This window comes from Octopus bimaculoides, chromosome 14, assembly GCF_046866305.1.
Source record: "Octopus bimaculoides isolate indiv1 chromosome 14, ASM4686630v1, whole genome shotgun sequence".
Lineage (NCBI taxonomy): Eukaryota > Metazoa > Mollusca > Cephalopoda > Octopoda > Octopodidae > Octopus > Octopus bimaculoides.
In genome coordinates, this window is record NC_142941.1 from 29,509,738 (window position 1) to 29,532,727 (window position 22,990).

At 34.3% G+C, this 22,990-nt stretch overlaps 1 protein-coding gene across 5 annotated transcripts in view; it reads right to left on the minus strand.

Annotated features, from left to right (window-relative positions):
* Positions 1–227: 227 nt before the first annotated feature.
* Positions 228–22,990, minus strand: part of LOC106875247 (uncharacterized) — a 28,584-nt gene continuing 5,821 nt past the window's right edge. For 3 of the 5 annotated variants that reach the window (XM_089362617.1, XM_052972792.2, XM_014923331.3), the window contains exons 2-3: positions 13,653–13,728; positions 1,178–3,412 (exon numbers count right to left, since the gene is read on the minus strand). In XM_089362617.1, the coding sequence (XP_089218743.1) occupies positions 2,575–3,412; positions 13,653–13,711 (897 nt within the window). In that variant the 5' untranslated portion in view covers positions 13,712–13,728 and the 3' untranslated portion in view covers positions 1,178–2,574. Of the gene's footprint in view, positions 3,413–13,652; positions 13,729–22,753; positions 22,980–22,990 lie in introns of those variants that run through there. The other 2 variants (XM_014923324.3, XM_014923318.3) reach the window with 2 other exon arrangements.

Below are 22,990 nucleotides of genomic sequence, written 5' to 3' on the forward strand. Positions count from 1 at the left end.
ATATATATATATATATATATATACATATATATATACATATATTTATATATATATATACATATATACACACACACGCATGCACATATATATATATATATATATATATATATATATATATATATATATATATGGTGATGATTATGTGGAAAGCAGGTATGGTATTCAATGCTCTATAGAACATATGCAGATGTCATCAAAATGTCATAATAATTACATAACAGTACACATCAGCTGTAGGCAGATTATGCAATCTTTCACTTTATCTCATCAGTGTCTTGCAATAAATACAATAAAAGATGTTATAAGCTACAAATAAATACACTTTTCAGGTTTACAATAACCTTACAAGTCACACAATATGGCAGGGGACAGAAAGAATATCATATCATAGATGTGATACCTCTCTCAAATCTATGTAGGTGTGAGTAGAGAGAGAAAGAGAAAAGAAATAAGAGAAGAACACTGTTCATGTTGATAGCAGAGGATTGTGAAGCTCAAGTTATAAATCAGCCAATGGCTGGCTATCATATAAGAGCTGGAGAAAAAGATTTCTTTTAAGACAGATGTAAACAGATATGACATATAAACATGTGCAAATTTCTCTCCCTTCCCATATACACACACGTGCATGCACACACACACATACTGATTGCACCTACATGAATTTGAGAGCAGCATGGCATCATTCATACGTCCATGGTATGTTTTTCTGTGCTATATTGTGTAACATGCAAGATAATTAATGATTTGCATAACAAGAAAAGTGTATATATTTGTAGATTTTAACATTGATGAGGTGAAGAGCAAAATTGCATAATGTTTCTACAAATGTTATGTAAAATATTACAGCAATTTGATTACACTCATATATATTCTATAAAGCATTGATTATTTTGTTTTCTGCTTAATTATTATTTCTGACAGTTAATATTTATCCCTATTTAAAAGTGGATGTTTTGTTAGAACAAATTATACTGCAGTAGTTACCAGGAGAGAAACTCTCATGTTGGCTTTTGGTGCAAAATGCACCCTTGTTTATATTGATATAAACAAGAGTGCATTTTGCACTAAAAAGCCAATATGAGAGATTCTCTCCTGGTAACTACTGCAGTATAATTTGTTCTAACAGAACATCCACTTTTAAGTGGGGATAAATATTACTTCTCAGTATTAATACTGCCTCTGTTGCCTAAACTTATTATATCTATTATTTGGTTCATATTCTGTACCACTAGTCTATCCTGAAATTGATGCTCTGCATTGTACCACTCTGGATACAGGAGTGGAATGTGAAACTCCCTACGGAACCCAATCTTTGGTTACATATTGTGCTTTACAGTGCCTTGTTATTTATATATATTTGTGTGTGTGTGTGTGCGTGTGCATGTGCGTGTGTGTTTATTAAACTTTTACAATTAGAGGGGTGACAGTGATTCTGAAACTTCAGCTCGCTAGCCTTCTTTAGACATTAACATTTTACACACTGTTAAATTGCTTCTTATACATAACTGGACATAAAAGCAAACATTAATGTAGGTATGTATATATAGAGTGGGGGAGTAGGGGGGTGTATTCATGTACATCTCTGTGTACAAAATGATATAAAATTGTCATTGTACAAAAGTGAAAGGGCACTGTCTGTTTAAAAATCAATAGATTGTACCTGTTTGTCAATAAATAAGAAATTGCCCTATACATAAAATGGAAGGTGTTGGGTGGGCAACCTATCTTATATACGTAAGAATAAGAGACCGTTTTGTTTCTGCAGACTAGTTAATGATGACTGTCTCTTTACATAGACATTGGTAAGGAGAGAATTCAGAAATGATTTTTACATTAAGTGGGGCCATTTTATCTGTGACAAATGTTTTGGATAGATTGTTATAGCAAATATCAATGTAAACAATGTTTTGTAAGACAACCTTATCCTTAACCCTAACCCACAGAATGTCATAGGGTACTCATAAAGGCTAACCTCAACAGTTGAGGCCTGGTGCATGTGATAAGTAGATTGAGAACACAGGGACTGGAGACATTAGGGAAAAAAAACAGAAGAAAGAAGAGATCAAAAGAACAGAAAGAAGAAAATAGAAAAAGAAAAGAAAAAGAGAAGAAAAGAAGAAAAAATAGACAGATAAGATGAAAGTAGGAATCTATTTGTTATAGAAAGATAGAAGATGGTGCATAATTGTGTCTCCAGACTATGACAGAAGTTGATAATTTTACATAGAACAGCAGATAGCTGTTTTTGTTGATAGAATTGCAGTTTATAAAATGGTGGGTTGACTGACTGAAGTGAAAGAAGACTGTATCTGTACATAAAATTACAGGTGAAGCTGTTTCTGTTCTTGGTGTAGAAGTCTTTCCTCATACACGGAGTAGAGGGAAACACTGTCAGTGGACTAAATGTCAAAGACTGTCCTTGTTCCCTGTGCCAAGGCTCATATGGATGAAACAGTGAAATGTCTGTTCATGTGTTCATGCTAACAGGTTAGGAAAGTGTAAATAGACCATGGCATTGCTACCTACCTGCTTTACCTGATGATAAACCGAGTCTATTTGAACCAAAACAAATTAGTAAGAGTGTATTCGCTTGTGTTTTTCCATGTTTCCACGTAGAGAAAACTGGCGACCACATATGGCACAGTCGAAAGGTTTAACTCCAGTGTGCACCACCTGGTGCTGTCGCAGGTTACCACGAAGACCAAATCGTCGTCCACACACGTTGCAATGGAAAGGTTTCAGGCCTTCGTGAATAGCTTGGTGCTTTTTCATGTTACCACGAAGTGTGAACATTTTGCCACATATAGGACAAGAAAAAGGTCGGTGTGTGATGTGTGTCTGCCGGTGTCGAAGCATACTCCCACGCAGTTTGAATCGCTCTCCACATAAGTCACAGTCAAAATGGGTCATGCCATGGCAACTATCTGGTGACGCTTCAGCATCCATTGACAAGAGTCGTCTTGTGCGGCCTTCACTACTTCCTTCTTCATCACAGATATCACAATCAGATAAACATTTGCCATTGTTGTCTGACATGCTGTACTCCTGATTCATACACAAATTGCAAGGGGAGCCCAGCTTGCCATTGCACTCAACTTCTGATGCCTTGTTAAAGAGAAAGTTCTTGCTGTCATTGCTGTTACTATTGTTGTTGCTACAGCTACTGTTGTTAGTGTTGACATTGCAACTGCTATTGCTACTACTGCTGCTGCATTTGGTGCTGGTGCTGCCAATATGGGTAAGTTCGTGGTCCCGTAAATCATGAACATGGTAAAATCCTTTACCACATATGCTACAGTGCTGCACCATTTCTTGGTCAGCATCGAGATCAGAATTGCAGGCTCGAGTTGCTTCTGCAAATGCATTGATGTGCATGAAAGCCGAAGAGTGCTTTTTGGAATTACTGTGCCTGCAAAATCAACATATTAACATAAATTTATAAATTTAATAAATATATAAGTACATAAATCTAACGTACATATAAACATACAAGGGCATGCTGAAAAGTTCCTGGCTTTGGGTAAAAGAAAACTAGGAGGATCAGTTAATTATGATTTTATTCAACATATTCCCTTCTCAGATTTACACACTTATTGCAGCAGTCATTCAATTTTTCTAAGCCCTGTAAGAGAACTTGGAAGGTTGGGCCTCCAACCAGGCCTTTTGCAATACCGTTAAAGCCAGGAAATATTTAGCACACCCTCGTAAGTAAAAGTATACACATATTAACGCATATAAACATATATAAATAGAAATATCAAATGTGAAGGTGCATGGCTCAGTGGTTAGAGCATCGGGCTTGCAATCACGAGGTAGTGAGTTTGATCCCCAGACTGGGCTGTGTGTTGTGTTCTTGAACAAGACACTTTATTTCATGTGGCTCCAGATCACACATCTGTAAAAATGAGTTGTGACATCACTGGTGCCAAGCTGTATTGGTCTTTGCCTTTCCCTTGAATAACATTGGTGGAGGGGAGAGGGGAGGTTGGTATGCATGGGTGGCTGCTGGTCTTCCATAAACAACTTTGCCTGGACTTGTGTCTCAGAGGGTAACTTCCTAGGTGTAATCTCATGGTCATTCATGACCGAAGGGGGTCCTTTTATATATCACATCATGTTATCTCAAATCTCTGCCAATTTAATCACTACTACAAAGCCTTCTGCACCATTTATTCTCCTTGTCAGATATTCTTACTTTCTTAATCTCTCACAAAATATTTGGTCCTTACAGACAAAACCATATGACTCTCCACCCTCCTCTAATCCTTAACCGAAGATCTTATTTCATCTTGCCAACGCATGCACAAATTCTTTGTTATTTAACACCAAAGTAGATCTTCCTGATGCAGGATCAATAACAAGTGATATCAAAGACTGCGGAACTGCTTGTAAACAGAGTGGCTGCAATTTCACAATTATTACTTACTTCTCTCAATCTGCTGAAGCAAACAGTCAAACAGCGGTTGACTGAATGAAACTATAACAAATTACAAATTAGTTTGGATAATACACATATCTATTTATCTAACACATAAACAAACATCAGACTAAAGACACTGCAAACACAGGGTGTATATTGGGCATTTTTCTGTTTTTGTACCACAAAATAAAGAAAAATACATGTTCATAGGTGTGTGTGTGTGTGTGTGCATACAGATATACATACATATTTATACTGGCAATTTTGAGTTATTTCTGTCAGCACATTTTCATTTTATTTATGCAAATTACCTCAGCCATAAATGTGCTCTACTCTCTTTTTGTATAAGTATCTCATTCTGCCAGAGAGAAAATAGAGAAACTGTTGTGTTGATGATGCTCACTGAGGCAGAAACATGTGCAGGGCTGTCCTAACTGCTACCATGCAATTCAATTATCTCACCTTTTCTGGAAGCAGTGATAATTTCAATAAGTCAAAAAAAAAAAAAAATTGTATGGTTTTTAATATATACTTATTTTCAAGTATATTTATGAATATCCAAGATTTGTTTTTAGGATCATCATTTAACGTCTGCTTTCCATGCTAGCATGGGTTGGATGATTTGACTGGGGACTGGTGAACCAGATGGCTACACCAGACTCCAACCTGATTTGGCAGAGTTTCTACAGCTGGATGCCCTTCCTAACACCAACCACTCTGAGAATGTAGTGGGTGCTTTTTAAGTGCGACCAGCATGAGGGCCAGTCTGGCAGTACTGGCAATGGCCATGCTCAAAACCCTATTATTACATCCATAATTCCCTTGCACAATACCTCGCATTTGAATCTTCTGTATCAACAAAATTATATCTACTACTGTCCATTATACCTACTAACCTCTTTACATATATTTGTTCTTACTACTATGACAACAACAACAACAACAACAACAACATCATCATCATCATCATCATCATCATCATCATCATCATCATCATCATCATCATCATCATCATCATCATCATCATCATCATCATCATCATCATCATCATCATCATCATCATCATCATCATCATCATCATCATCATCATCATCATCATCATCATCATCATCATCATCATCATCATCATCATCATCATCATCATCATCATCATCATCAACAACAACAACAACAACAACAAGGTGGCAAGCTGGCAAAATTGTTAGCACACTGGGTGAAATGCTTAACAGAATTTTATCCATCTTCACATTCTGAGTTCAAATTCCACCAAGGTTGACCATGCTTTACATCATTTTGGGGTTGATAAAATACATACCAGTTGAGTACTGGGGTTGATGTAATCAACTTATCCCCTCCCCCAAATTTGCTGGTTTTGTACCCTGGGCAAAATGCTTAGCAGCATTTCCTTCACCTTTACATTCTGAGTTCAAATTCTACAGAGATCGACTTTGCCTTTTATCGTTTTGGGGTCGATGAAATAAGTACCAGTTATGCACTGGGGTTGATGTAATTGACTTATCCCTTCCACCAAAATTTCAGGCCTTGTGCCTATAGTAGAAAGTATTATTATTATTATTATTATTATTATTATTATTATCATTATTATTATTATTATTATTATTATTCAGTAGTCTTATTTTTATTGTGTGCTTTCACTGCACTATCGAGCACAGCTCTATGTGTCTTGGCTAAGTGTTGTAGTTTGTTTTGGTGTTACTTTAACTGTATTGAAAGTGCTTTACTAGGATGTGTGCAGTGCTATACTATTTGATACACAAATTGCAAGGGAAGCCCAGTTTGCCATTGCACTTGACTTCTGATGCCTTGTTAAAGAGAAAGTTCTTGCTATCATTGCTGGTACTATTGTTGTTGCTGCAGTTATTGTGGTTGGTATCGACATTGCAACTGCTATTGCTACTACTGCTGCTGCATAACAATATATATTTGCAAGTCCAGGTGTTTTGGTCATGTTTTTGTCTGTGTTTTTTAACCATACCTAATGCACCTACTATTATGGGGATTATTTGTTTCCAGGCTCCACATTTGGATTATCTCCATTTCCATATCTTTGTATTTCAAGAGTTTCTCTGTTTCTTTTAGAGAAACATTATCATTTGTTAGAACTGATATATCCCAAGGCATTATTTTTCTTGGTGGTCCCTCATAACAATATCTGGCCTATTAGCCTTCATAATTCTATTTATGTGTATTGGCACATTCCAGAGCATGGTTATTTTGTCATTTTTTGAGACCATTTCTGGGATATGCTTATATCTTTTTTTTTGTTGCCATTCCATAGAGCTGCACAACTTCCAGTGCACATATGTCCCAACTCTGTCATGTCTGTATATATATTCTTCTTAGCTAGGACTGGGCAGCCAGAGACAATATAATTTATTATTTCTTCACCATTACCATTCTGTATTTTGCTTGGTTGTTGCTACTTTCCATATCACTTTATACATTTGAGTATACATATTTTTTCATATCTTGTACTGTATTTTATAATATATAACTTACAATTCCCGCCAATTAGAATGAGGTATGTATGTATATATGTATCATCATCATCATCATCATCATCATCGTTTAACGTCCGCTTTCCATGCTAGCATGGGTTGGACGATTTGACTGAGGACTGGTGCAACCGGATGGCTACACCAGGCTCCAATCTAATTTGGCAGAGTTTCTACAGCTGGATGCCCTTCCTAATGCCAACCACTCAGAGAGTGTAGTGGGTGCTTTTATGAAAATGAAACCATTAAAGTGAAATTATCTGTCATTACACTATCGAAATGTGATTGTTTCAGTTTTGATACTGAAATAGTTTTCTTTTACTGTCAGTGTTTCTCCTTCCTTTCTTTTTGTATTTGTTGTTGGATTGTTCGTAAAGGTTCATAAGAGAAAGTAGGAGTTGAAAGGATTTGTAAAGGTAGTAGAAAGAGGAAATTAGATTTTATTAGGGGGGAAAATGTTTATTTGTGTAGTTTTATGGATTTAATTCGTTATTAGGAGTTATTTTGACTGAAAAAAATGATGCAGTGACCTAACTAATTGTATTTAGAATATTAATTCCGATTCTTTAATCCAAGAAATTTGGAATTGTGTAAATGTATGAATTTTAAACATACACACACACAGAAAATCTACCTTTTATAGTATAGATACATGCACTATTTCTATCATTTCTCGTTGTTGTTCTGTACTAGCAACTACTATTAGTAATACATTTTGCAATTGCGACTTTACATATCCATGTGTGTATACACACATACCTGTGCAGATGTTTGTAGTATCTGTAAGTAAACGTGTATGTATATATATATATATATATATATATATATATATGTGCGTGCATATGTGTGTGTATATATATATATATATATATAGTGACATATATTAAAAAATGGAGTAAGCAAATCATTTTGCTAATCAATCTTGCATTATTATGCAATAATTCCTGTAACTATTGATTAATTTCCGTATACGGTTTCCTCCATAATACATATTGAAGATGATTCTTCAGAACTGCATGAAAAATATGGCTGACCAAACCCAAAATCCACTGAATATATTATTTACAGGTTGGGCATATCCACATGAACACATTTACATAATAGAAACAAATGAATGTCAAGAATGAAATGGGTTGAGGGGAAAGTTATCTTGTTTATTAAAAAAAAGCTGCTAAAGGAGTTATAACATCTTAGCATCTGATTTAATGAAGCAAGCAGCTATAAATCCTGTTGCTAAAAATGTACTGAACAACCAATTGACAAAACAATTAACTCATCTAAATAAAAACAACCATGTCTCAAACCATTAATTTCTTTTATCAGTTTCTTTTGCCAAACCTTTAAGTTACAGGGATGTAAACAAACCAATGCAGGTTGTCAAAGTAGTGGGAGGAGCAAACACGCACATATATATACGCACTCATACACACATGTATATATATATATATACATGCATGCATATACATACACACATCTGTATACATATATATATATATATATATATATATATATATATATATATATATATATATATATATATATATAAATATATATATATACATATATATATTAGTAAGTTATATATATCAAGTAAGTTTATCTTAATCTTTTTGATGCGACTCTACTCTATACTGTTTTCTCCCCATCATTTTCTCTCTCATCCTTTCTCTAATTCCTTTTTTCTCCCCTTCACCATTTTCTATCTGTTTGTCTCTCTCTCTCCCCTCTCTCCTTTTCTCTCTTTTGTTGCTCACATGTGACCATCATCCATCTTTCTTTTTCTCATGTTATCTTTCTTTTCTTTCAGGACTGTCCGAAAGACTGGACATATTCTATCTCTTCTCTTGTCAAAGAAAATATTTCTCCAGTGTTCAGTATTTTATCCTCGTTCTGGTCTAACAACCCTCCATGTTTGTTTCTGTTCGGTTTCCTTGTATGTCTCCATTGTCCTATTTTTGTTCCCAACTTTGACCCTCCATAAATCCCAAATTTTATTTTGGTACTTATGGGAGCAACTGTCTTCAAAGACTCACACTGTTGTTCAATGCTTGAAATGAGGTGTAGATAGGCAGCCAACAACTGATGAAGTATTGATCTTTATGTTACTTGTCCTGTTTTCCATTTGCTTCACTTGTTGTTTGCATACTGAACTCATTTGTTTTCTTATTTCATGTTGTTTACTGTTGGTGATGTCCTGTACCCATATATGCATATATATATATATATATATATATATATATATATATATATCTATATATATATAAATCAAAATAAGCAACACGGATTTCAAAGATGATTGCAGTACGCACGTTTCATGCTACTCCATTTATTTAAGTAATGCGAACATTACATTAAATGCAATATGAAGAGCAATCTTCAGCTGCACGAAAATGCAGAAAATTACAGTAGAATAGACATATTATAATTGTGGCAACATTTCAAATCCAAGTGGGAGGAAGAATACATAAAAATCCAAGTGGGAGGAAGAATACATAAATCCATTTTGACATAGCTGAGTCTATCAGGCTAGTAATTGATTCTAGGCAAAAGTTCTAACTGTCTCTGATTTTATTGTCTCTTATCTAGTGGTGATAGCATAAGGGACAATTACTTCTAAGTAAAGGGAAGGTGTAAGCAGTATGCATGGACATGGCTATAAAAGTATTAGATTATAAAGGTTTCTCTGGTCAGAGTGGTACCAGGTCATTCTACTACTATCAAAATGTTGAGGAATTAAAACCCTAGGTATATGGGTCAAATAGGTTATTTTCATTTAGTCTGAATAGAGTATCAGTATAATTACAGATAACAATATTAGTTTAACCAATATTTTAATAATAAGAGGTATGTTTAATAAAATAAAATAAAATGAGATGTAATTAGTTTATACAAAAATCATGAAGTAATGTCAGTATTGAATTTAGGGGCTATAGATAGGGTGTAAAGTTTAAGGATATTAAGTATATTGGGTTCATGAAAACTATTTTGGATTATTTTAAGAAATTTTAGCTAAAAATAATGATACTATTTAGGAGACACATAGGTAAGCTTTATTTTTATAATGAAACTAAAAATTAGTATCGGATTTATATTAGTTTATAATAATTTGTTTACTAAGGTTTAAGGGACTGAAAAAAGAAAAGGTGTTAGGAAATAACAAGGATATTCAATACAGGAACCTGATGATTGATTAAAGTTTCATTATTCATTAATTTGTTTCAAGGTTAACCTGGGCTAATTAAAGAATATTATTTGAATAAGGATTCGATTAATTTAGGGCATAAGAATTATAATTATTTAAGTTAAAAATACAAAATAAAACAAGACAACTATTGCTGTAATAACAGTAACAATAAAGATACTTTTAGAGTCAAGCATTAAATAAAGTAAAAAACTTATGAGAATTTCCTATTCTTATAAGCTAGATAGGGTTAAGATACATATTGAGAAAACTAGCAGCAATAGCAGAAGTGGTGTGAAAGAATATCTTCTATGGAGTAAGGTTGAAATCATATTTATGATTAAATGTTAAGGTGAGAGATCAGGAATATATGTTATAAAGGTACAATTTCCAATTTAAAGATATGTGCTAATTGATAGTCCTAGATGACCATGGTAGAAGTTAAAGTACTATAATTTGATAACTTTAGCTACTTTATAAAAACTATTTTTTTTTAAATTTAAAAGTGCGAGTAGAGCAGTGTACACATGATACCCTAAGGTCTAATCTATTATTAATTAGATTAGGATTATTTCTAAGTTTAAAAATTTCATATATTTCCATAGAACACAATTCGCATCCATATCTATTATTTCTATAAGGTTGAGCTTTTCTTATAATTTCCCATTTAAGGCTAAAATTAATACCATTATCTTTTAACTCCCAAATTTTACTTGCCAATGTCGTACTATTTGCCTTATGTCTAAGTCTAAACGAGGACCTATGGTTATATATTCTCTGTTTCAGGTTAATACTACATCCTATATAAATATAATTCTCAGTTATTGTACTAATGGTGCATCTGTACACTACGTTACGGGTGAAACAAATTCCTAATAAAGGACAATGGGACTTATTTCTGAAGTTGCACAAGGTGGTACTATCAACCCCACCTATATTATTTCTAATATCTCTATTATTATTATTACTACAATTATTTACACTAATATCATTTATCAATTCCTCAATTCTACTATTAGGTATATATTGATTATTACCATCATTATTTAACTCGTTTCTTGATGTGCTATCAGTTAGACTTATTCCTTCAACATTAGGCATATTGATATTATATGAACTAGGTCCTTGATCCCTATTATTTCCATCGGAGTTGGGCCTATCATCAACTTCAGTTAAAACCGTAACGTCATTACTGCTGCATTCTATTTGTTGGTTGAAATTATGGTTGGTAGGACTAAGTATATTGTTATTATCCTCATAATTTCTTTTGCCATTGTTATTTTCACTTCTATTTGTATAATTATTAGTAGCATCATTATTGGTATTAGCTAGATTATTATGTGTATTCATATGACCACTATTTTTAACTTCATTTATTCTAGCTGACCTGATGTTCTTTTTGTTTAACCTAGCTATGATTGAACCTACATTAGGAAGGGTAGAGTAAGAAATTCTGACTGTATGACAAAAGAAGATTCTACTATATCTGTGGGAAGAAGGGAAATTTTTTTGTAAAATATTCATAAATTTTCTGTAAATATCTGTGGATATAGCACAGTTGAAGGGTATATTTAACCAGATAGAGTTTTTATTTTTTCTCTTAAATTTATTGCGTGGGTGAGTATGGGGTGTACTTTGATTACTATTACTTCCCAGAACAATATTATTATTATGATTGGTAGTTCTTTTAGTTGTGGGTTGCTTATTATTTTTATCATTAGATTCGACATTACTGTCTACTAACATTGGTTTATTACTAGTGTTAGCATGTAGTTTACTATTAAAAAACACTTTATTACCTTTCTTATTAGTTAAATTTTTAGGCAAATAGGGTTGTTTTTTTGGTCCATTATTACTACTACTTAAGTTATTAGGTCTGTTATAACACCTATGATTATTATTATTATTATTATTATCATTATTATTGTTGTTATTGTTACCATTTGTACTACTATCATTATTATTATTATTATTATCTGCATTTTCGTGCAGCTGAAGATTGCTCTTCATATTGCATTTAATGTAATGCTCGCATTACTTAAATAAATGGAGTAGCATGAAACGTACGTACTGCAATCATCTTTGAAATCCGTGTTGCTTATTTTGATTTTTTGATCACCTATCCTTTTGGAATGGTTTTTGTATAATACCATATCATACGATATTCTGGTGCCTAAATATTAGTACCATATTCAATCTTGAATATATATATATATATGTATGTATGTATGTATGTATGTATATGTGTATATATATATATATATATATATATATATATATATATATATATATATATATATATATATATATATATATATCTGTATATATAAATATATATATATATATATATACGTTTATATATTCGTTTTGCAAGATTCTTGATGTGAAATCGTGTGTTGAAACAGATCTCATCATCATCTTCATCGTTTAACATCTGTCTTCCATAAATACATGGGTAGGATGGTTGACAGGAGCCAGCCAGATAGAAGACTGCCCCAGGCTACTGTGTCTGTTTTAGCAGGGTTTTTATGGCTAGATGCCCTTCCTAATACCAACCACTCTGCAGAGTGGACTTGGTGCTTTTAATGTGGCACTAGCATAGGCAAGGTCAGTTTTGGCATGATTTTTACAGCTGGATGCCCTTCTAAATGCCAACCACTTTACACTATGGACTGAATGCGTTTTATGTGGTACCAGCACTGGCAGGGTCACCAAGTAACTCATGAGACAAAGAATTTTGAGAGGGCAGGGACATTTGAGGAGGGGAACTCGTGTCAGAGGATGAAAGGTTAGAGAGACTTTTCATTGCTAATAAAACTTATGTAATCACCTATCGAAATATTTTATGAACTAATACATTTGAATTTATCTTGATTTAAATTTGTAGTGCTTCCTGTTCAAAAAATACTTTCTTTCTATATGAAATAACTTATAATATCATTAGTTTGAATGATGATTGCCCCTTTTGTTCAAACTGCTCCTAGTATTCTTGTTTTTAAGTGCTTTATTCATTGACAGAGCATTTTCATTACCAGAGACCTATTTCTGCCAACCTGATTCTGCATGGCACTTTCTATTCCTAATTGGAACTATTTCACACTGCTTAATATTAATTGCTAACATAGGTTCAAAGCCTTGAAATATAGGAGATGGGTATACCTGATTAGACTAAATACCATACTTTCCTTAATATTGGCATATGGCTTGACAGTTTTGGAGAAGTGTAGAGTTATTTATAGCAACCTCAGGATTTGACTGGTACTTTATTTCATCAACCTCTAGACTGATGAAAGTCAAAGATGATCTCAGCAGGATTTGAACTCAGAGTGTAAAGGTATGAAACTAAGTGCAGCAAGGCATTTTGACCATCACTCTACCAACTCAGCCAATCCACTCTCCTCATCACTTAATATTGGTAATTCTTTGCTTAATACTTAAATACCCCACTTTATATTTCCTTTCCTTGCATATAACCAAAAGAAAGTTTTGTTCTTTTATCTGAAGATACTGACAGATGAAATAAATATCATACCATGAAGAAAGGTCACAAACTTCATCTTGAGATCTAATCTCCAACTCTGATTCATCCATCTTTTAAATTCTTGGATCTGAAAATTGAAAAAGGGAAGTTAATTTGAGTTAATTTGAGTTGACAAATCAGAATGTCCTGCAAGAAAAAGAGAAAACAAATCAATTATTTCTCAGTCTCTGGAGCTTTACTGATTGGATGGTAGACACTTGTTTAGCCCAAGATCAGTTCTTGGTTGAGTATAACTGATCAAAGCCTTCCAACTATGATATTTTTTCAGTGTACTTAAGTATTTTTACTAACAGTGTACTTATGTATTTTTACTAACAGTATACTTTATCTGATGTGCCCTTCTCTATTTTGAGACAGTAGGGTGTGCTTTGAGAGATATTTGGTGCTTTTCTAGCAGGTTTAGTGATCCTATGCAAGATCCCTTGCTGCCTAGTGGGTAACAGGGATACTATTTAGAGACTTTGCCTTCAGGGAAGTTTTTATTTAGATCAAGTGGTGCATGAATAATTGTGTTGCCTTTAAGTATCAGATTTAAGAGTTGAACACAGCACTACAAAATAACAATTGTGGTTTAGTTTTACATTGCCCCATTGTTTACAGCAGTGAACAGTCCTACCTATGGTGCCGATTTACAGTTAGACTGGATTATTTATGAATTCAGTATCTTAGCCAGAGATACTGTGCATTGCTAGGAATAGGATATGTGCCATTAATCCTTTAGTCAACAAATTGATATTGTATTGTGATTCTTGTGATATGAGGTTGATGGGTAATAGATGTCTTGCAAACAACTCGTACATGCAAGTGTTACCAGTCGAGAACTCTGCATACCGGAAGCCAGCAAGTGTATGGGGTCATCAGGAGAGAATGCGTGCCGTTTCGGGGCCTATCTCATGACGGCATCAATGCGCACCGGCTCCCCTCACTGATGTGAAGCCCCACTTGCTAGATCAACTGGTTATTAAATAAAGCTCAATATTTCTCTAACCATTGCTTATTGTCTCTTTTTAACCAAATCCAGTGGCTAGCCTTCTCCACTGTAGTTTGGATATCGATCATGGTGGTAGTTACCTTATGATGAGTTAGGCCTAACGATAACAACAGTCGTCTCACACTGTGTCCAACAAACCTTCTACATCCAACTTCGATTGGAAAATGCTCTACTTTCCATTCTGTGTCTTCAAAACTTTGCCTTTCATCCTTTTGGGGTCGATAAATTAAGTACCAGTTGCGTACTGGGGTTGAAATGATTGACTGGCTCCCTCCCCCACAATTACGAGCCTTGTGCCTAGAGTAGAAAAGAATATCTTCATGAGTTTCATTGCAATTTCAGCTTGTCCATTTGATTGTGGAAATCATTGATTGGATGTGATACGGTGAAAGTCCCACATTTTAGCAAAATTTTTCAATTCTTCAAAAGATAATTGCAAAGCATTGTCTGAAATTAGAATTTCTGTTATTCTTTCTATGACAAAGACAGATTTCAACTTGTTTATAATTGTAAAACTGGTTTATTACTCAACTGTATTATCTCAACAATAATTAAATAACCATCACCACTAGTTCAGACCAAATCAACACCAACCTTTAACCATTGACATTGAGGCAGTAACAGTTCTTTAAGACTGTTCTGAATTTGACACATATGATACGCTTTTCAACTGTTTTCTAATGAATACCTGAGAGGTCAAGACTGTACATCTCTGGCTTTGGTGTTCCTGGTGAAACTTTCACTTCTGAATGATTTGGGGATGATTATGCTGTCACTTGAAAGGCAGTTGGTTGTGATATACAATTTCATCACAGAACTCCCAAAATGGTTTCACTGATGGCAGTTCCAGAAGGGTAAGGAGGTAACTAATAGTGCAGAGAAAAGAGAGGATGTAATATGTGCCAATTCTACTCTCAAGTGATTACAGTAGCCAAGTAATGCCACAGACAAAGGAGTGATGAGTGTTAAGGAAAGGGGAGTTGGGGCATGAGATGTAGGGAATGTATGATGGAGCAGAATGGGTGTAGGCGCAGGGCCCAGCATGTACAAGCATAAACAAAATATTTTTAAGGCCTCATCTTGTTGTGATGGATGGATCTTCTTGAACACAGCAAATTGCCAATCATTTTCATCCTTTGTCAGCTCCCCTGTGAGGCTCAATATCTTGAAAGCAGCCTTCACTACTCTGGTTTCTCTTCACCCCAAGCAGATAAATCTTTTACCTTTAACTGCTTCATCCAATGTCAACAAATCATTTTCTAACAGCAAAATGATTTTACTTATGGTATTTTGAACATATTTTCACATAGGCAGGGCATTATTTAAGTGAATGAATTCGATCATAATTTACTACATGAATAGATACAATCCTTTGTGGGCTTTTCTTTGATCTTTGGAGGAGGTGCTTTTAAACTGTCTTGATTTGTTTTTTCTTGTTTGCTGGTGTTTGTGTCATGGCTCAGATTGAAGAGCCTTCAGTGATCCATTTTATCTGTGTAGCACTTTCTGCATCCTGAAGCAGTAGTACTAAAATATATTTGTTCTGTATTCCAAATAGAATCCTATCTCTGAATAAATTGTCCTGTAAATTTCAAAATTCATAGTCATCAGGTTTCAGCTTAATATCAGTTAGAAATGAGTCAAATTTCTTTGATAGTAACTGGTTTCTACTAAAAAAGTTGATAGTGGACATATGTGATTTTTTTTTTTTTTAGGGTGACAGTACTCTCAGAACTTTGTTTAATAGTTATAATTTTATCGTTATCATTTGGGTTAAGTTGCAACTTGCACTTTTCTGTCTTTTTCCATTACTCTTGTACTAACCGAATAAAGCAAAAGTCATTATTGTTTCCAGACCTGCAAATCTCAAGTTTAGACTGATTGTATCCTAAAATGTGACCAGGGCACTTCACTTTCAAATGGCTTGCACATGCAGTTTATGTGCATATAAAGGCAGTTCAATAAAATAAATAAAATTAAAGGAGAGACTATAAATACTCATCTTTGTTAAAAGGTATATATTAGTGACAGTATTAATACTGAGAGGTAATATTTATCTCCACATAAACATGGATGTTCTGTTAGAACAAACTATACTGTAGTAGTTACCATGATGAGAAACTCTTGTATTGGTTTTTTTTTATGCACAATGCACACTTGTTTATGTTGCGAGCAGGGAGACAAATCCCTGCCACCTTCAGATCAAGTGATTTCAACCTTGTTTAGTTTTGTCAATGATAAACACTCAACCGCTAGAAGTAGCAGTGAATCATCTCCCTGCCAGCAATATATAGATTGACAATGCCAGAACTGACGCTGGTGTAACAATTAGCAACAAAGGCAGTATTAATACCAAGTGCATTTTGTATAAAAATAAAACAATATGAGAGTTTCTCTCATGGTAACTACTGCAGAATAGTTTGTTCTAATAGTGGGGATAAATATTATCACACATCTTTGAGTCTGTATCTTTCTTCTGAGGTGAGAGGTTACTTATTATGACACCGTGTTATGTTGCATTATAATGACATAGATAACTAGATAAAAGGGGACTTTACTCATAGCTTATTAATCAGGTGGACATGGCTGGAAAACTGACTCAAACTGAATATTTTATTAAGATGATGGGTTAAATAAATAACAAGTAATTTTATAATTGAAGGGAAGTAACTCAAAACACTACAAATATGGTCTATGGCTGAGGTCAGACCAAATAATACTTGACCCCCTACCATTTCAGATACCTTACTGATCCAACAAGGATTTACACTGCTGTTTTTGTTGTTTAGAGTCATGTCAACATTTGGCAGATTAAAGGAATTCCAGCCATGACCATCTTGTCCTTCTCTGTCATTGTGTATCAAAAGCTAAATCATCCAATTCCTGTTTTAAGGGTGATTTGACTGCTATTTTTAGTGGGTTGCATTATGGTAGTAATGTGGCTAGTTGTGGTGAGAGTAAGTTAATAACACCGTATATTTAGTTCCTTATTTTCATTTGTCTAAAACGGATGGAAGATGTCCCAAGCCCTCTTAGTGTGCACAGACTACAAGACAGAGATAATAGTGAAGGAAACTAGCATAGTTAACGTTTACTGTGAATCATTTCATTTGTTAGAGAAAATACATAGGAAGTGAAGAGGAAGAGGAAGTTTAAGAAGAAATGAGACATTTTTCAGGAAAAGGGGACACCTCATTCCTTTGACATACTTTTATACATCCTGTTATCTCAATAAAGAGATCTCTACTGGTTCCCATCAATGGAGTATTCCAATTTTTTTCATTAACTTGGCTACTCACTGAATTATATTGAGTATTCCACAAGACTCTTGTATCCTTAATGTAATTCTCAGGCAATATCAGCATGGCACAAAGCTGATCCTGTGACTTACAAGTACAGTCCATCTAATTTTATGAGATTCATGCAGTTTCTCTCGACCCATTTTAACTTACAGAGTGACATTACTGACTAGTTTAAGAACTGCTACATATATTTGCAAGTGTATATATACAACTGAGTATAGAGAATTGAACAGCTTCTGTACTATATTCTCAATCTTAATCCTACCAATGGGTTGATCTTAGAACAATGGGTTTTTGGCTAGCCTCGAGCTTAATCTAAATCATATAACAACAAAGGACAGATATCTATGTGGGTATTGTTTAACTCAAGGTCAGTCTCAATAGAGCAGATTTTTCAAAGTTGTTCATTCATAATTAGCCCATCCCATCTCTTTTTCTCAGAATCTGGATATGTATCACCGATGTCTCTTTTAATTTTTTGGTGTGTATTTGTGCACAAATTTGCCTGTATGTAATTATTTTTCGTTTGTAAGGGATGTATGCATTCATGCTAGCAATCTTCAAAATAATTCAGTTTCATCACAAAAACCTTGTGTGCACACATCTTTTCCTTTGTGCACATGCTGTAAAACATGTACACATGCATAGCTTACAGGGTACATCCCCTAGCACCTTCTAAGACAGTAATGGTTTGAAGTGAGGATGATTTTATCTACTCTTAGCAGACCAGGATACCACAAAGAAACTCCTTCACTAAAAGAGGTTGCTCCATGTAATGGACATCGAGTCCAAATACTCCTAAACCATGCACAACCATCAAACACATAAGAACAATTTCAATAGTGTAGTACTAGATACACAAGGCTGAATGATAAATGGGATGTCATAATTGGGGCTCTTTTGATCATAGGTCTGCCTGAATAGGAATTATACAGCAACAACCAAACCACCTTCTAAAACGATGTTGAAAGGTAAGTTAGCAAAGGTATTAATTATATCTCTAGTACATAATCTATGTTCAAATGCACTGCAGTAACTATTTTGTTTTGTCTGTGCAGAGAATGCCTAATTCTACGTAAAACTGTTATGCCAGATGTGGGAATGTTAACCTGCATAAGACTGGCATCCAATGCATGAAAGGGGAATATTTATCTTAAATTTACTTAAAACAACTGAATTTGTGACTAAGTGCTGGCCCTCTGGTCAACATATATATGTATGTTTTCTTTCTCTTTTCAATTTCGAATAAATTTTGATCGGCCACCTACTTAGGTAGCAAGGTTGTGAATGAAAGCATCTTGCTTTAACCGTCATCCTTTAAACTGTAAGATCTTGTAGATTTTTATAGTTCCTGATAATGTAATCATTTGTAGTGTATGAATTATGGATTTGCATTCTCTCCTCAAGATCCCAAGTTCAGCCATGCTTTGCTCAAGATGGGTTGGCATGTATCCCATTGCTCCAACAATAATAGGTATGAAGCTGAAAGTATATCGTAGGTACTGGATTTGCAAACCCCTTATCACTGGCCCATAAATGTCCTCTTTGTCTTGTATTTTTTTAACCACATTGGTGTCCAGAGAGCAGTTGATTTTCACAACAGAACATATCCTTTCTTTGTGGCCTCATACAACAATATCTGGTTGGTTATGCTTTAACTTGATGGCTGTTTTGATTTTTAAGTTTCATGGTCTCAATATGGTCAACTTTTTCTTCTGGTTTTATCCTGTTCCAGACTCTTCTGGCCACCACATCAGACCTCATGGGAAGATAATGTGTGGAAGACATTCTCTCGCAGTTGGCAATAATGTGGTTGATGTCTTCAGTCTTGGTCTAGCACAGCCTACATTTGTTGTCTGTCAATGTTTTCTGGCCTTTATGCTGTAGGTACTTTGTGGGGATCTCTTGTTCTTGAATTGCATAGTGGTAGCCTTTGAAGTTGGATATCATAAACTTGTTGGTGCTCCATATCAAGGTTTTGACATGATCAATCCCTTTTATTGTTTGTGTTTTATGACCAAGTGCCCATGTAATATCTTCTCAGTGAACTGGTTCATTTTTGTTATTTCATTCTGATAAATAGATTTTACTTAATGCTTCTTGAGGAGAGATCTGTATCAGCTCTTATTCCATACCTCTCAAGTTCATTAATTATCCTAATTATGCTGTTGTTTTCATAGTCACAAACTGGGCAAGATAGTTACTAGTCTCTTTCCTCTGCTGCAGATATTGTTTTAGTATCAGATGTGCTTAATATGACATCAATAGAGATTTAAGATCATGGCCACCATTGTTGCATGGCAAGTATAGCCAGTCTACATCTCCACTGATGCTGAAGTTTCCTGTAACACTGAGCAGCTTGCAAGTTTGAACATCAATCTCATTGAGTTCTTGTAGTGACCAGTTCAGAAGCCAAATGTAGGCATGAGGACAGGCACTGCAAAGGTGTTGTGGGCAATACATTTGTTGTAAACTAAGAGTTCTGACAACCATGTTCTCTTTACTCTCATGAGGTATTCATTCCTGGTCTTCTCCTTATTTATGGGTCCATCATATCTAACATTCTCATCTTGTCCAAGATACCTACAGTTGTCACCTGACTATAGAAGTTGTATTATCAAGCCATTCATCTTTAAGTTTTCAGAGGGCACAACTTTTCCACATTTATAATCAAAACTGCACATTCGGACTTAACAAATTCCATTCCAATGTCTGTGGAAAATTGGGTTATAAGATCCAACTGTTTTTTAAGTGGTTGGTATTTGGCCCCTACAGCTTCAGGTTGTCAACAAAAAGATGGAAGATACTTCTGGATCCATTTCTATGATTACTGTTTTGTGATCAGGTTTAATGAGAGGACAAAGAACAACACCTAAAATATAACCTTTTTAGCAGCAAATGCTATCCAACTCAATCTGCTCCTTATCACTCCTAAGGAGCAAAGTGGTACACCAAGTTTTGGTCAGGTGTTCAAGAGCATTCACTAGTGGTTGTGGCACTTTGGCTAACTGTAAAGTCTTGGTAATCGACCCAGTAGTCCATCTAGAAAAGCCTTTTGGTAGTCCATACTACAGTTTAATTTCTACGGCTCTTTAGTGCTTTTTCCTGGATCAGTTTGTTAATTAGCAGCTGTTGTATACAGCTCCACATTTTCTTTCCTCCAACTTGTTCAAGGGTTATATTATTGATGGTAACACAAGGTCTGGCAAGAAAGATTGAGACAACCAGTGTATAATTTGAACATGATGTTCTGGCAGGCTATTGGGCGGTAATTTTTAGCAAGGGTAGTTTGGCTCTTTGGGGGAATAAGGAGTTTCAGTTGATAATCATTGGGGCTGTTCTTGTGTGCCCTTGATACTTTATCCATACAATTGTAAGTATGTATGTATGTATGTATGTATGTATGTATGTATATATGCATGCATGTACGTGTGTATATATATATGTATACACATACTGTCATGTCTTAGTTAACAAGAAGTGCTTTCCTATTTTAAATATACATTTGAGCCCAACTTTTAAAAATATATTTCGACTTTTTTAATTCCGATTTCAAAAGCCATCATCACTACAATTAAAACAAGCACAACAGCCAGTGACGCCATATCTCATATACACAGAAACCTATCTTTTATCTTCCATTATATTCACATCTACCCGATTCTTCCGCTCCCTTCTCTACCCCTCTCTTGATATCGCAATATCGATTTTATCGAAGCTATTATGCTATATATATATTTATATATAACTTGTTCTTTTATAATTAGTGATAATAAAATTATTAATTAATAATTAATTAAATAAAATATAGCTGAAAGTGAAGAGTGAAAATAGAGCGAACGGTGTTGCTCTTTCAACAATCTCGGTTAATAAAATGTCCGTCACCGACCCTTATGCCAACAACCAAACGATTTTAGCTCATTTATTTATGTTTGACACCTTTCAAAACGCATCTACGACTGTATATAATTGTGATATATAATAACTAATGTCAATGTGATATATAATAAATAATGTTAATACACAATCAATCTTCGTTGAAAAAAATGGAAAGTATTCAGTGATATATTGAATACACCATATATATATATATATATATATATATATATATATATATATATATATATATATATATATATATATATATACTGAATGTAAAACTAGTGTACCGCCCAGCAAATGTAATTATGCACGTATGTATTTAAAAGAAAACAGAAAGAACATATGGAAAATATTACATGTCATGTATTACAATAAATACGCGAAATATTATATTTCATATAAAATATGAGGTGCGAGTTTATATATTCAATTCGTACAACAAATAATGTTCACATTAATGTCAGCGTTTAACTGCACACGCTATACACATGCGAACAATCTTAAATTGTTCACCTAACAGTCGCGTGTGTGTATGTATGTGTGTGTGTGAGTATGTGTGTATGCATATATGTATATACATGGTGTGTGTATATGTATGGATGTATATATGTGTGTATATGTATGTATATATATGTGTATATGTATGTATGCGTATGTTTGTATGTATGTGCATATATATTTATATATATATATATATATATATATATAAACACACACACACACACATACATGGAGGCGATCTTATAATTTACCGGAGAGAAGTAGACAGCCAACCAACTCATAGACAAATAGCTTGAGCAACATCAACTATGTTTCTTAATGGCCAATTAAAATACAAACGTACATTAAAAATAGGGGACGGAGGAAAAGTACAATAATAATAGCATTCACTCCAGCCATAAAATAGAACCATTTACCGTTATGGTTCTTTGCCAAACTCGACCCATCATTAACTCTAGCAAACAACCATTACGCTCACAAATGCAATTATCCTTTTTCGCACCATCTTCTTTACGCCCAATAACGCCACATAATATTACGAAAGCCCGTGTCTTGTGCACTAACAACAAATGCAGCAGTAACAATAACAACTAGTGCAGCAGCAGCAGCAGCAGTAACAACAACAACAACAACAACAGCGGTAACAACAACAA